Source organism: Pinus tabuliformis, chromosome 7 (assembly GCF_031772625.1).
Source record: "Pinus tabuliformis cultivar Carrire ecotype Pingquan chromosome 7, CPIR1, whole genome shotgun sequence".
Classification (NCBI taxonomy): domain Eukaryota; kingdom Viridiplantae; phylum Streptophyta; class Pinopsida; order Pinales; family Pinaceae; genus Pinus; species Pinus tabuliformis.
In genome coordinates, this window is record NC_142293.1 from 567742966 (window position 1) to 567758067 (window position 15102).

Consider the following 15102-nt stretch of genomic DNA (forward strand, 5'->3'; position numbering starts at 1 on the left):
AAATGACCCCATTTATGGCACTTTATGGATATCATCCATCATCCATCACATCATAGTTAAGAGAGAATTCTAAGGTTCAAGCGGTGGAAGATCACATCGAGCATCAACAAAAATTTCTCCAACTCTTAAAAGATAACCTAACTTTGGCGCAGAATAGAATGAAACAACAGACAGATCAACATCACAGCGAAAGAAGTTTTGATGTAGGTGACTAGGTATTTCTACAACTACAACCAAACAAACAAATGTCCCTCAAGCAAGATAAAAAGGATAATAAATTATCACCAAACTATTATGGTTCGTACAAGGTGTTGCAAAAGATTGGTACTATGGCATACAAATTGGAACTTCTTGCATTTTCCCGAGTGCACCCAGTTTTCCATGTTCATGCTTAAAGAATGTTATAGGTGACAAGCTCCCAGTTCAAACAATATTGCCAGAACTCGATGATGAAGGAAAAATGATATTGGAACCTGAAGCAGTGATTGAAACAAGAACTCAACAGCTACGAAATCGATCAATTTCAGAGTATCTCATCAAGTGGAAGAACTTACCTGCTGAAGATTCCACATGTGAGGATGAGAATTTTATACAGAATCATCCAAAACTACTCAAACATTGAGGACAACGCTTTTTTGAAGGGGAGGGGCATGTTAGGTCCCTATAATACTAGTGTATACCCTTATTATTATTTTCATTGTAGCCCCTTATTGTTATTGTTGTGCCCATGTTGTCACCATATTGTTATTATTGTGCCCCATAAAAGCCCACTATTGTTATTGTTGTGGCCTCACATTATTATTGTTATGTCGGCTATGATTATATTGTGACCCCTTAGACTCCGATATATAGAAAGGAGGTCTTGTCATTTCTATCATCCAAGAATTGTTCATTTGTGTAATGTAAAGGAGGTTGCCCCCTCGAAGAGGCTACTTTTGAAGTCGTTGATCTATCTCATTCATCTATTTTGTGAGTTGGTTGCATAACAAACAGTTGATTGGGGCATTGATGTTCCTTGTGAATACCCATCCAGAAATATGCTTTGCAACGAACAATTTGAGTCAATTCATGACTAAGCCCTTCATGCACACTAGGTTGCTGCCAACCACATTCTAAGATTTTTGCATGGGACGATTAACCTTTGTCTTAGATACACTATCGGAGATGTACGACTTAATGGTTACACTAATGTTAACTGAGCTGGAAATGTTATTGACAGCAAGAGCACATCAGGGTGTTGCTTTAGCTTGGAATCTGCGATTATATCTTGGATGAGCAAGAAACAAAAGTTTGTAGCTTTAAGCACGGCCGACGCAGAGTACATTGTTGCTAGCATGGCTAGCTATGAGGGACTTTTGTTGAGAAATCTCTTTGGAGAGTTGTTAGAGGAGGTCCTTAATACGACAGTGATATATTACGACAACAAGAGTGGGATCCGATTGGTAGAGAATCTTGTATTTCGAGATAAGTCCAAGCATATTGAGATCAGGTATCATTATATAAGACATATGGTGCAGAGAAGAGCAGTAAGGCTCCATCATATTTCGACTAATGAGAAGATAGCAGATATACTCACCAAGGCTTTACCGAAACGGAAATTCTTGGTCTTTAGAGAGAAGCTTGCACTGATAGATGTGACCCTCCTGGGCAAGGGTCCCCGCTGATCGAGAACACAGAGAGTGCTCTTCCCCCTATTGAGCTCTCAGGGTGGGAATGTAGCAAGAAGGGCTCTCGGGGCTAAGGGACCTCTAAACAATAGGATAGGGTGTGTATCCTTACCCCTGTGGTAAGTCAATCTTGTCTATTGTTGCTTTGACAAAGTATACCGCAATTGGCATCCTACCCACAATATGGGCTTGTTTGGATTGGACCTCCCCATCTAGCCAATGGGTTGAGGTGACTTGAGATAGGGTGTATATCCTTACCCATGTGGTAAGTTGATCTCGCTAAAGTCCTGGGCGCAGGTGTTCTACCACTTTACTTTTAAGGGTCTCGATGGAGGATCAGCGAACAGAGTGTGATCCTCAATTCGATCTCGTCTATTATCACTAGATGACAAGTTAGAGTGTGATCCTTTAGTAGATATTGCCTATTGTCCCAGGTCAATAGGACAGAGTGTGATCCTTGCCCTTGCGGTAAGTAGTGTTAATCAAGGTTGTCATTGATGTCAATATGACATTATTGGGATGGCAAATATTCTTGTGATGCATAACATGATGATGTCCTTGCTCATCATGGCAAATCCCTCTTGCTTGATAAGGATGCCATTGATGAAGATGTCAAGCTATTAATAATGCCATTATGATGTCAAGCCACTAAGAAGATGTCCTTTCCTAGATGCTTGAACTAACCATGAAGACACCATAACCTCACGTATCCTTGCTCTTGATGAAGAATCCCTAGAAATCATGATGATGTTCTCACTCTTGATGAAGAAGCCTAGAACTCGGATGATGTCCTTACCCTTGATATTGAAGGACTATACATGAATAACCACACTTGATGATGTCATACGTGATGGCACTTGATGACATGGACAATGCTTGGAGACATGACATGAAGGACTTGGAAATATCCTAATGGCAAATTAATAAATGCTGCACTATGGTTGGTGACATATCACTGCACTATTATTGAATACATGATGCTACACTATCATGATGACATGAATGCTAAATACACTATCATGGTGACATGGATGACTCACATACACTATGGTGAAGAACTTAGAAGCCCTAATGACCTCTTGCTGTCCTAATCACCCTCTGAACTAAAAATTCCAAAGGGCAGTCACAAAGAAAAATATTTTTTGACACTTTGGAGGCATCTTTCCACAATGGGACCTATACCATCTTAAAGAGGATTTTTTTCTCTGTCTAATGAGCTCTTACTTGGCCCCAAAACTCCAAATAGCTTGGGAGATGTGAATTTTTTTAGTTAAGAATATTATTCTGGACAGTAAGCCGACCTACACTCACTTATTTATGTCGGCCTACCTTCATATAGACGTGTCCCTTCATTTACCTTACAAAACCACTATATATATGAGTTTGGTTGCCCTGTTCTAGTCATTTTTTTCGATCATCTAATACAGAGAACTCGTGTACTCAGAGAAAGGCAGCATAAAAAAGGAGTTGTATTGGAATTTCTGTTTGGGCTTAAAACTTACCGCTGGACAGCACCAAAAACGTGATAAATGGATGACTATCCTCATCTTCCTGTGGACTAAATCGTTGACACAGTCCTGTGTTTTTTTAGTGGCTGTAATTTTTGGACTGTGGAAAGATTCCTGTGGCTTGGACTGTCTACCTTCAGAACATATTAGAGTTCAACTGTAAAGGTCTTGAAATACACAGCAGCAAGCTTGGATCTGATTTTTTTTACACAGTGCATCCTTCAACTGCGGATTTAACAAGTTAACTTGGAGCTCGGATAATCTTTGGACTGTGGCTACTTCCTCTAAAGAATAATACTCTCGGACCATTTGCTTTGGACTGTGGTTACTATTCTGTGACTCAGTCTCATTTTTTCCTGTGGAGAGCTCAGATAAAGCATCAAGCTTGGAGGAGCCCTGGAAGTCTTGACAGTCTTTTGGTAACTTTGAAGAATGATTTTTTGAGCATCATTTGAAGTTTTTTGAAGAAGTGTTGTTGACATCATCTCAAGACAAACTTGAGGACCTTTGGACAGCTAAGGTTGTTGGTGACAGTTTGAAGAGCTTGTAGTTTGGACAGTGAAGTGAAGCATTAAGGCAGAGAGCAGTGAAGAGGCATTAGGATTTTGGACAAGTGAAGCTTTGGACAGTGAACAAGTTAAGAACATTTTGAACAGTGAAGAATCTTATTGAAGAAACTCAAACACCTTTTTAAAGGTTAACTTGAAGACATTCTTGGAGACTTTGATTGAAGCCCTTGTGGAGTGACCTTGAAGAAGGTTCCAGATTGAAGACATCACCTTGGAGACACTATTGAAGATGCCTTGAAGGTCTTGAAGATAATGTTGAAGACCATGATGCATTAGCCATCATGAGGTAACTTGAAGATCCTTGTTTTGGGTACCATGAAGAACAATGGAGACACCTTCATGTGAAGAACAAGGTTGTCATTGATGAAGTGACGTGGAGAATGAGTAAAGGCATTGCTGAAGATTGACAGGGCTCTTTGAAGAAGACATTGTGAGCTGTGAAGAATAACCAAACACATCTTGACGAAGTAAAGCTGAGGATTGGAGCCCAAGAGGTTGGAGTCTCATAGAGACAAAGTTGGTGCCTTGGAATATAGGGTTGAAGCCCTAGAGGATAGGAGCCCTCAAGCAACCAGGTTGGAGCCTAAACTAGAAATAGGGTTGGAGCCCTAGAGGTTGGTGCCTCGAAATTGACAAGGTTGGTGCCTTGGGAAGTCCAAGTCGGTGCTTGGCATATTATAGGTTGGAGCCTGGGAGATTGAAGATTGGTGTCTTCATCTAGGGTCGGAGCCCTACATATATTGTACTTGATTTATTGAAAGAAGAAATTAATAAAAGTATTTATTCTATCATTGTTCATTTTGTGTTTTAAATACAAGTGATCTAACTAGTAAAAATAACAATTGAAAAGAAATATTGATTCACCCCCTCTCAGTATTTCCAACAAGTAGATCTTGCCTATTGATAGAGGGTGGTAGCTTTAGCTCCCCTATGATGTCAAATTCTTCTTCTTTTAGATTCAAGAGTATTCAGCAAAGATGAGCTGAGATAAGTAGAGATGAGCAGAGATGAGCAATGACGACATTTGACTTGACGATGACGAGATATTTGAGATGGGACATATGTTGCAGTCGGTAATTTCTCCCTAGCTGAGAGGTAGTGTTGATTGGGCAGCTCAGGGACAAATTCCCTGCTTTGGGCATCCTTCCTCATCAAGAAATACCCCTCCTAGCCCTTGGAAGAATTAAAATTGGCTAAGGAAAAATGTATTTTTAAGTTGAAAACCCACATGTGCACAAAGTACAGGTCAGCTTTAAAGAGAAATTGGGCACCCTTGGAAGTATATAAATACAAGACAAATCAACCTCGTTTGCTCATCACATCAAGCATCTTCTTCTCTTTCTCTTCCTTGGATTGGTTCATACAGGTATGAGGTTGGATCATACAAGTCCGAAATTGCAGTGTTTGTGCTCGCACGTGCGAGAGGAAGAAATTAATCTAGAGCAGCAGGGTTGGTTCAAGGAAATATCAGCTACAGTTGCTCGGTGGATAGGGTGCTCCCTGCGGCTGAGGAGATACAGCCGCACTGAAGTCTGATAGTCATTAGCTCCCTACAGCTGTGATCTAAGATATTTTTCACTATTGACCACATACTTTGACCGTTGATTGCATGCCCAGTTAGCCCTCTTTCAGCAGGGGTACCCCTGCTGACCACATACTTTGACCTTTCAAATACCCCAAACCTCGAGGTCCTTCATTAACCACATATATAGAGCCAAAGTTATTGCAGATTCACAGGACTGTTATCTTGCAAGAAAAAACTGCTTCAAACAATTCAAATTAAAAACTATGCAAGAACAATGTCTAGCTGAGCAACTAAATAGAGATAATATCAAAAACTAAAACCAGGGATACTCATTAAGAAGCCGTATAAACATCCGGCTTTCAGACATTTAATGCAGTAAATTTCAAGAAGAGACAACCCATGAAATTCAGAGGGAACTCCTAGCCTGATTAACAGCATAGTATAGTTTCTGGAGAAAACACCATTAGTGTTACAGCTATGTATTTCGTTGTAGTTCCTTGGCTTTTGAGTAATCATCATACATCTGACTACATTATTAATTCCAATGTTGCACCTTTACTATGCACATATTAAGAAACAGAGAGAGAGGAAAACAAAGGCATAAAAAGATATAGACATAAGCATGACATCCTTTCATATGCCATTGACTTCCAGTTTCTAAGAAATAGTTATTGCAAAGAACACCACAGTTACCGTGCATTGGTACCAAGCATATTGTTCTCCTCTCGGTCCTGAAATACAAACAATTCATTAACCACTGGGGTAAATAATTACATAAACACGGCAAATAAAGCATTGCCTAAACACCTTTATAACATTATTAAGCCTCACCTGAAAGATGAGTATTACATGGATTTGAAAGAGACTGATTAATGCAATAATGTTGCAAAAACAAGATGAAACATACAAGAAACAAATCTTCCTTGAAAATCAACTGACGCATAGGGTATGGCATCAAGGACCCAAGGTAATACCAGGATGATTGAGTTTCACCGTCTTGAAAGGTACATCATCAGGACTTTGAAGGTAAACCCTCCGAGGATCAATGCTCACAACCACAGCCTATAGCAATCAAAACAATCAACAGATGATGGAAAAAAAAAATTAATCTATTAATCATTTCATATAGAATAAAATAAATAGAGAGGCATCTGCAAGGGCAGAAATGCTAATAACAAGCATAATTTTACTTTTATTGATTGATTGCTCCTATCCTGCTGACAAAATAGCTTCACTTCTATGACTACTAGTAAGTCACACTCAATGAATTAACATGAATTCTTCCTTTACATTGGTAGCAATGGATCTGAATTTATTATCTGTACATTTCTAAAAGTAGCCAAAGGGGGTAGAAATGAAGATATGCATTGAAAGACTTTGAGATCAAAAAATATATCAACTGTATGTGCCAGATTCACATCTTTGTACCTACACTCAGAATCCCTTGGAATTACTTTCTTTTAACCATAGAATCCTTTGGAATTACTACTGTTAATTGTTTAACAGACATTAAGGAACCCCTTTGCAATGACAAGCGCTGCATTCATATCAACATGGGAAGGAATAAAGCCACCATAGAGGTAACCTGCAATTGTCAGAAACCTTAACAACCTTCAAATATTTTTGCATACTTTCTTTATATTCTAGTTTCTATGTTCAAACTATTTCCTGGCACCATTAGACACTCTATCATGTTTTATTAATTTTCTACTTTATGTTTGATGTATATGTGGCAAGCAAGTGAAAAAACTACGAATGTCAAAAAAAAGGATATAAAATGAATATTATTATGATATTTTCTGGTAAAGTTCATGTGTAAAGTAAGTCTGGGATTGACATACAAAATTCTGTGGCCAACTCCTCCCTCCTTCCATATTTTCAAAAGCAACAATCTTATGAGATAAACCTCTATTGGCTATCGAATTCCACACTAATATAAGCACAGAACAGCAATGTGAAAACCACTCACGCAAGGAGGTAAAATTAATACCAAGCATGCAAGTAACAGAGGAGATCATGTACCCATGTTGTACACTCCTTTGTATTAGAATATCGAAGAGAACATAACTGCCTCAGAGTCATTATCTTTGACAAGGCTTCCCATAAAATAAAATAAAGTAGGTAACTGATAATTTTCAACCAAGTCATACAGAAAGAAAAAAATACAAGTGTACTGAAAAATACAATAGATATAAAGTAACAAATATGATACAGGTATGAACACATCCACTAGGCTACATCTGAGAAATGCCTCCCTATTTAGACAAAGTCGGAACTGGTCCCCAATTTCTATGAATATGGGCAAATTGCTGCTCAAATGAGGACCAAGACAGACGCTTGAATTGAACAGGTAAACTGCCTTTGTGGCCTACCAAGTTAGCAGTGATCTCATGCTGTTAGCAGATCTAGTGCAGATATTAAGAAGAATATCATCAGGAAGATAAGATAATTATATTAATATCAATCAAATGATGACAAAAGTAGGTCAACGGACTACAAGCTACAGCTTGTGTAAATATAACATGGCAGTGCAAAAGCAACTCCTAGACGAAGGCTGAAAGCAAAACAATAAAGAACCAAGTGCCTGGCAAAAGGGTATAAATTAATAGTCTAGCAAAATGATAAGATAGTGTGAGTACAATGAATTGTTGAATTTTGTAGCTATGATCAGTCTTCATAATTAATATTTTAGCCCTTGAAATATATATAATAATAAATATAAGACATGTTCTTCATGCTGGTTTCAAAAGAAAGAATTTTGAATTTTGAATTTTTGGCTCAAAAATGATCAAGTCGGCCCTCCATCAAGTCAATTCGGCCCCAGTGGAAGTGGCACCCATTCGGCCATTCAAAATACTATACATACTGCACTCATCCTCCTCCACGAGGCAGAATTTGAATCACATAACAAGAAGATATCTTCTGGGAATACAAGCGAAGGAGAAGAAGACAACAAGGACAAAGAAGGACAAAGACATCTCAAGCATTCTCTCTATCTATCTTGCATATGTGAAACCCTCCTCTTACAACTTCGCATGTGTGAATTTCTGGGCAGCAGGTCCGAGCTCTTCTAGGCAGCAGGTCCGAGTTTCTAGGCGCAGAAGAAGGCCAAATTTCAGCCTAGGCAGATCAGACAAGGTCGAGTTGGTTGGGCAGATTGGTGACTTGATAAGAAGGAAGTTTGACCAGGGTTGCATTGCTGGTCAGTTTGACTTTGTATTTGACTAGAAGAATTAGTTGTATCTCTTGTTGAACTGAATAATTTCTCTCAGGAAAAGGTTGTTGGGTTTTTCCCCCAAGTGGGTTTTCCCAAGGTAAAATACTTGTGTCTCTTGTTTGGCTGTCTCTTATGATCCTATTGCTAGTTTTGTTTCTATTGTCGAGATCTTCTATGTAATTGCTTTATGATGAATGTGAATACAAGAAAGATTGACATAAGAACTCATAAGAAGAAATTAGCAACTAAGAAGACCTTGAAAAATCAACATGGTATCAGAGCTTGGGTGAAAAAACAGCCTTGAAAGAAGTCAGTCTATTGTTGAAATCTTGACGTTCTATCTTGCAACAATTACTTATTCCAAAACGTCTTTCTTCCGCAATATTAATTAAGAAATTGTAGATAAAATATACACCATATAAACCATATGCAAAATAGAAGACGGCCAAGAACACAAGTAGACAGAGAATTTAGGTCCAATGACCAAGGCAAAGCCCACAAGGGGAAAACCCAACCAGATTCTTTTTCAATTAGAAATCAATTGTTCAGTAGAGATACATAATACAATGAGAGAAAGAAGAAGCTCACCCAAATCTAAGATCTTTGATAGTTGTAGCTGATGCAAAAACTGAATTACTTTGGCTCATCAAAATCTGCTCTTACTCTTCAAGACTTTCTCTCTCTCTCACACAATTCTTCTCTAGTCTCTCTAACTCTCTCTTTCTCAAGTTCGTACTCTCCTTTCACAATGCACAAGTGAGTAATAGAGAGGATGAGAGGCACAAATATATAGGAAGAGCAAGGAGGTCAAATTCATGAAGGAGTAACTCCCATGCCTTGAGGAGGAGTTACATATGCCAAAATAGGAGTGTAACTTATGCCATAAAGGAGGTACGCTTGCATTAGTAACTCATGCCATCAAGAGGGAGTATGCATGCCTTAGTAACTTATGCCATCAAGAGGGAGTATGCATGCCTTAGAAATTCAAGCCATTAAGGAGAAGTATAACATATGCATTAAAGAGGTGTAAGAGGAATCTTTTTATGACGAGTCATTAAAGTGTGTAAGAGAGAGTAAGAGGTGTGTAAGAGAGAGAGGAAGAGAGAATAGCATATCATTGAATGAGAGAGAGATAATAAGTGGCATGATTGAGTGCCAAGTAGGAGAGGGTAAAATAATATTATAGTATCATAAGGATAATAACAATATTAAATATATATTTTGATGATTAAATTAAAAATTAAACAATTGAGATTGATTGAGAATAAGTAAGTGATTTTCCATCATATATATATATATATATATATATATATGATTACCAAATGAAACAAGGTAACTTCCTAATTTTGGAAAGTCATGTTGCAATGATAGACATGACTTTATATTTTTAGAAAGTCACTCTAGAATAGTTAGAAATGAAATTTTATTCAAGGAAATTAATCCCTTAGCTGCCAATTTTCAGCATCTATTTCAAAGTTACCTTCTAGGGCTTGTTCTGCCACTAGCCCTAGAAACCCTAGTATTATTCTGGTTGTTAAAAAAGGCAAAAAATATTCTAAAAGAAGCATAGATCTACCCTTTTTCTCAAAGATATACATTATATTCTCCTAAGTGACCCATGATGCATGTTATATTCTAGAAGACAAGTCTGTTTTGTATCTGAGCTAAAGAAGGAAAGGGTCGAAGCCCTAGTTTAAAACCGAATGCCATCAAACCTAATCTTAGGTCAAAGATTCATTTTACTGTTCAAAATAATACCCCTTTCTTATGCAGTTGAGATTCATTTTGCTGGAAGAGAAGACCATGATCCATTTTAAGGTCTATTTGAGATCATGACGATATTCTAAGAAGGCTAAAACCCTTTTTGAAAGATCGAGTTACCTCAAAACTAGAAGTATTCGTGTACCTATTACTATCGTGGTTCTAACAAAGGCCCGAGAAACCCAAATCTCTTGAAATAGATCCGAGAGGCCTCAGAAGGTGAACACTTTTGAAAAGTGTTGAGTTGGTTTAGGAGACCTTCGATGAATGCTTTTGATGTTATGAGAGCTCCACCCATCTCTCTTTGGAAAGTTGCAAAGGATTCTACAAGTAACAATCACAAACTTTGTTTGGGTTGACTACGATATGCTCTCTCCATTACGATTTCTTGAATCAAGTTATTATTTCCTTTTCAATAACAATATTAGAATATAAGGAAATTGTTTTGAGACAGGTTTGCTAAGAAGGATTTTTAAATGATCCCTCAACATCGTCTTATGATAATCAGTATTTTTCCTTCTAAATGAATCGCAGAGCAAAGCATTGAATTGGGTTATACGCCAACTAAGGAACAGAGGACGAATAGTTTACTACATAAAACACCCTTGCATACTGGTTGCAGTATGGCAATCACAACTCTCATGGTTAGGGCTATAACAAAAATAAAAAATAAAGTCTCTTCAAGTATCACATGTTTATGCCACTTGAAGGTTGTTATTTCTTTTCTGGAGGGCAGAGGAATGCCATGATCTCATCCTCTCCTCTGAAGATATCTTACTTTCACCTTATTGACATGATAACTGGAGGGGCAATTTCCTTGCTACACAAAGACACAGATATCCTGACACATTCTATTTTTGTTTTGATATTTGTATACAGTAGGATAATTTGCACATAAGTTTTTGGGCTTAGGTTTTGTAAACCCTAGGAGACCTGATAGCATATAAGCCAACGTTATCATAGTTTTGAATTTGAATTATGATAAAGTTGCTAAGGGAGATATGTGATCCACTCACCTATGACCAAAACATTTGGCATCCTGAAACATGATGTGTTGATTGAAATTTAGGTTTGAACCCGTGTAAGGACATTTCCTTGGGATACGTGTTCAGAACACATATAATTATGATCAGTTTTATTTCATACAAGAAAGTTACTTATAATCAGAGGAAGCAAAGAACGACATTGGAATGCCTTCATGAAGTATTTTGACATGACAAGCTTACAATGAAGAAGAGGTTGAGTTCCTCTTCATGTTTGGAGACCAAAGTCCTCTTGAGAAAAATGAGGCATTGCAGAACTAGAGGTGTCCTTATTATTACTACTGCTATGATGAAGGATAAGATACTTGGGTTGAAAAGGTCAAAATCAATGTTTAGCTGAGAATACATAGTTGCAAGAATATCAATACTAGTACTGTTGAAGCAATAACCAAGTATGTTGCGACTCTGCCATATTCTCTCTTGATGAAGACATCTAACATTTGTATAGCAATCTTTATTGGAGATCCTTGATACATTCGCTTAGGTTGACATCAAGATGGAATATCCTTTGATTGTTTGATCACATGATGAATTTCATCATCTATGCTAAACATTCGGGTATGGAAGAGAAATTTTGCAGATGACAAAGTCTGGTGGACTTTCAAAAGGTGTAAATGAAAATTCTAGGGTTTGTAAACCCTAGTTGACTAGAAGGTCGTAGAGTTTGTGCATTAAAACCTAAAGCTAGACCTAGATTGATGTTTTCATTGAAATAAAAAAACCTAGCTCGTACAAGGAACGGATGACACGAGGACGAGGTTGATAAATTTGCAAGATGGATGCAAGAAGGCTAAGATCAAGAGGGAATTGACATTTCCTAATAATACTCAAAATATAAGTAACTTATATCCCTCTTCCTTAATTATTATTGTTGTTGCTTTACTATTAGTTAGCCTCTTGTCTTTGTCTCTTTTGTTGGGTTGTAATTGTTCTTCCATGGCCTCCTAGAGAGGATTGCAAGTACATAGTGAAGGTTGCCAAGGCTCTGCCAGTAGATGGAAGTATTGGAAGAACAAAGAAAATCTTGTAACAAGAATCAATGATTTGTGAAGTGATTCTAGTTCAAAGGGAGCAGACAGATCAACAAATTTGAAGTATGCCTTGATGAACAAAATTGTGCCAAAAATAAGATAGCAGTTACTTCCAAGATGAAGTATGTGATAGATGGCAACTTAAGATAAGTACAAAGCGAAGGATTCTCCCAATAAGAGGGAGAAGACTATGAGACATTTCGTCAAGTACACTTCTGTTAGAACTATTATTTTTGTCATGGATTGGAAATTACATCAGGTAGATATAGAGACCACTTTCCTCAATAGAGTAATTAAGGAAGAAGAAGTGCACATAGAGCTACCTCAGGTACATGAGAAGAAATCTCATGTGTATAGATTATCGAAAACTTTGTACGGACCTCAGGAATGGTATCGATATCTGAGGAGTCTTGGTTGATTTTGTTTTTGATGGGAGTAGGAGGACTAGGAGGACTCACGTGATAGAGGGAGTGGTCAAGCCCTCTTCAGTAACAAAGGGAGTTAACCTTTGGATTTGAGATGAAGGATCTTGATTGTCAGACTAGATAGTTGATGTGCTTCAGTGACTAGATAGCAGCAGTGGCAAAGGGAGCAACCAGGATTTCCATAGCAAGATCTATTTCAAAATGACCACCTAGTTAGGGTGACTAGAAAATAGTTATGATATTGGCTCCAGCAAAGGAAGTCAGTGAATTTATGATTAAGCCAAGACATGCTGCTCCAAATGTGTTGAAGTACTTCCATGATACAGTTGAATATAGATTGAAGAGATGAAGTACAACGGCAGGGATACACAGATTTAGATTGGGAAGTGAGTGCGCGAGACAGAAAGAGTACATCAGGACATAGCTTCATTTTAGGATCCACTATGATTTCTTAGATGAGCAAGAAGCAGACATCTGTTTCATTCAATACCATAGAGGCCAAGTATATTGCAACTTGGTTGGCGAATTCTGAAGCACCATGGCTTCAAAAACTATTTTCATAGTTGTTTAATCAAGAGTAGAATATGAACATGATGATAGGTCAAAGCACAATGAGATCTAGTACCGAGACATGGTACAGAAGAGAGCAGTGTGGCTCCAATACTATTCAACAATCAAGCAGATCCTTGACAAAGCCTTTGTCCTAAGATGAAGTTTGTATACTTCGAGGTCAAGCTTGGAGCGATTGAGTATGCCTCTCTCAACAAGAGTGAGTGTTGAAGTTGCAGCATCAGGGACAATCATTCTCCCTGGAACAGGTATATTGACTACAATTAAGGAGAATGGTCTAAAGAGGGGCATGTTGGCATTATGATGCATGTGTTGTACTTGATGGCAACCCACATGTAGCAGAACAACTCTCTTGTATATGGTAACTAGATGAATCTACAGAAGAGATATCAGATGTGACGAAATGCATAGCAATAGTGTTTACAGATGTGATGAAATGCAGGACAGTTTCAAGGAATCAGTTCAAAAGGCAACTTACTTAGATGAAAGATCACAGTACCACATGACAACAGCAAAGAATTACAGTTCAGACTACAAAGAATGAAGAAAGACAGGTATACGCAGGTTCACCTTGACCAAGTTGCGTATACATGCAGGTTAACAGAACAAAAGGAGCGTATAACGTACACACGCACTTTCACAAAAGGAAAAGCGTGTATACCTTGGAAAACTAAGTTTTTGGTCCGAAGTATTTGGTCCATGGTATTTTGATCCATGGTATTGGTCCATGGTATTTGGTTCGAGGTATTGACCCTAGGTATTTGATCCAAGGTATTGGTCCTAAGTGGTTTTGGTCCATGGTATTGAGAAAGGCCTAAAACTATATAAGGAGGAGAAGATCATTAGGCCAAGGCAAACAAGCATTGAATATTTGATAAAGTGTGAGATCCAGTATGCAGGTTATGGGTTTATGATGCTCTGCTTGATCTGAGCCAAGGAGGAACCTTAGCGGTTGATGGAGTACAAGATCTAATGATGGATCGGGATCTTAAGGCTTGGAATGAATTATCTTTATATGGTTTGATCATGTTTATTCTAGATCTGTACACTAACGCATGTGTTGTTCTGTAAATATTATGATCTGGGTATAACTGAAGTCTAGAATAGCTGCAAAATTATGAATGAATATTTACAGATGTATACGCTGGTTGACTTTGGTAAAAGCGCGTATACACACAAATTCGACACATCGAAGTAGCGTATACCTTGTGAACTTTGATGTTTGAAGTTCCAATTGATTCTTGTTGTTGATGGAGAGTTCTGGGTTTTGCTTTATGTTCTGGTGACTGCATTCTAGTAACAATGTTCAGATTGATAGTGATTTGCTTCAGTGATGATGGTTGATGGATCAGGATCATAATGACTTATCATTATGTGATCTAATGGGCTAGATCTGGTTGCTAACACATGTATTATCCTTTATATGTGATGATCTGGGTATGTCTGAAGTCGGGAAGTGCAGCGAAGTTATAAGTAAGTATTTGCAGATATATACGCTGGTTCGCTTTGATGAAGTTGCGTATACACGCTGGTTCGGCTCTTCCAAGTTGCATATACACTCTGATGTATGGTTTTGAGGTTACAGTAGGTTCTGAATGATGATGCAGTGTTCTGGGTACAAATCTGTGTACTGGTTACAGTGATCTCTCTATTCCAGTTGATTTGTTGAAGTTGATTAAAGTATGAATGAATGTTTGATTCAGTTGTGTCAGAGATTCATGGATTGATTGATTCAGCTGTGGTTGATTCAGAAAGTGAGGATTGAGTTTCAGTGATTAGTTGATGC

General features: G+C 37.9%; 1 protein-coding gene across 1 annotated transcript in view; it reads right to left on the reverse strand.

The window, feature by feature from the left end:
• The window catches only part of AT-HF (HIS HF), a 350337-nt gene that overhangs the window by 131975 nt on the left and 203260 nt on the right, over window positions 1-15102 (reverse strand). The window contains exons 14-15 of the mRNA XM_089458515.1: window positions 6244-6331; window positions 5963-6000 (exon numbers count right to left, since the gene is read on the reverse strand). Coding sequence (XP_089314641.1) covers window positions 5963-6000; window positions 6244-6331 — 126 coding nt within the window. The remainder of the gene's footprint in view (window positions 1-5962; window positions 6001-6243; window positions 6332-15102) is intronic.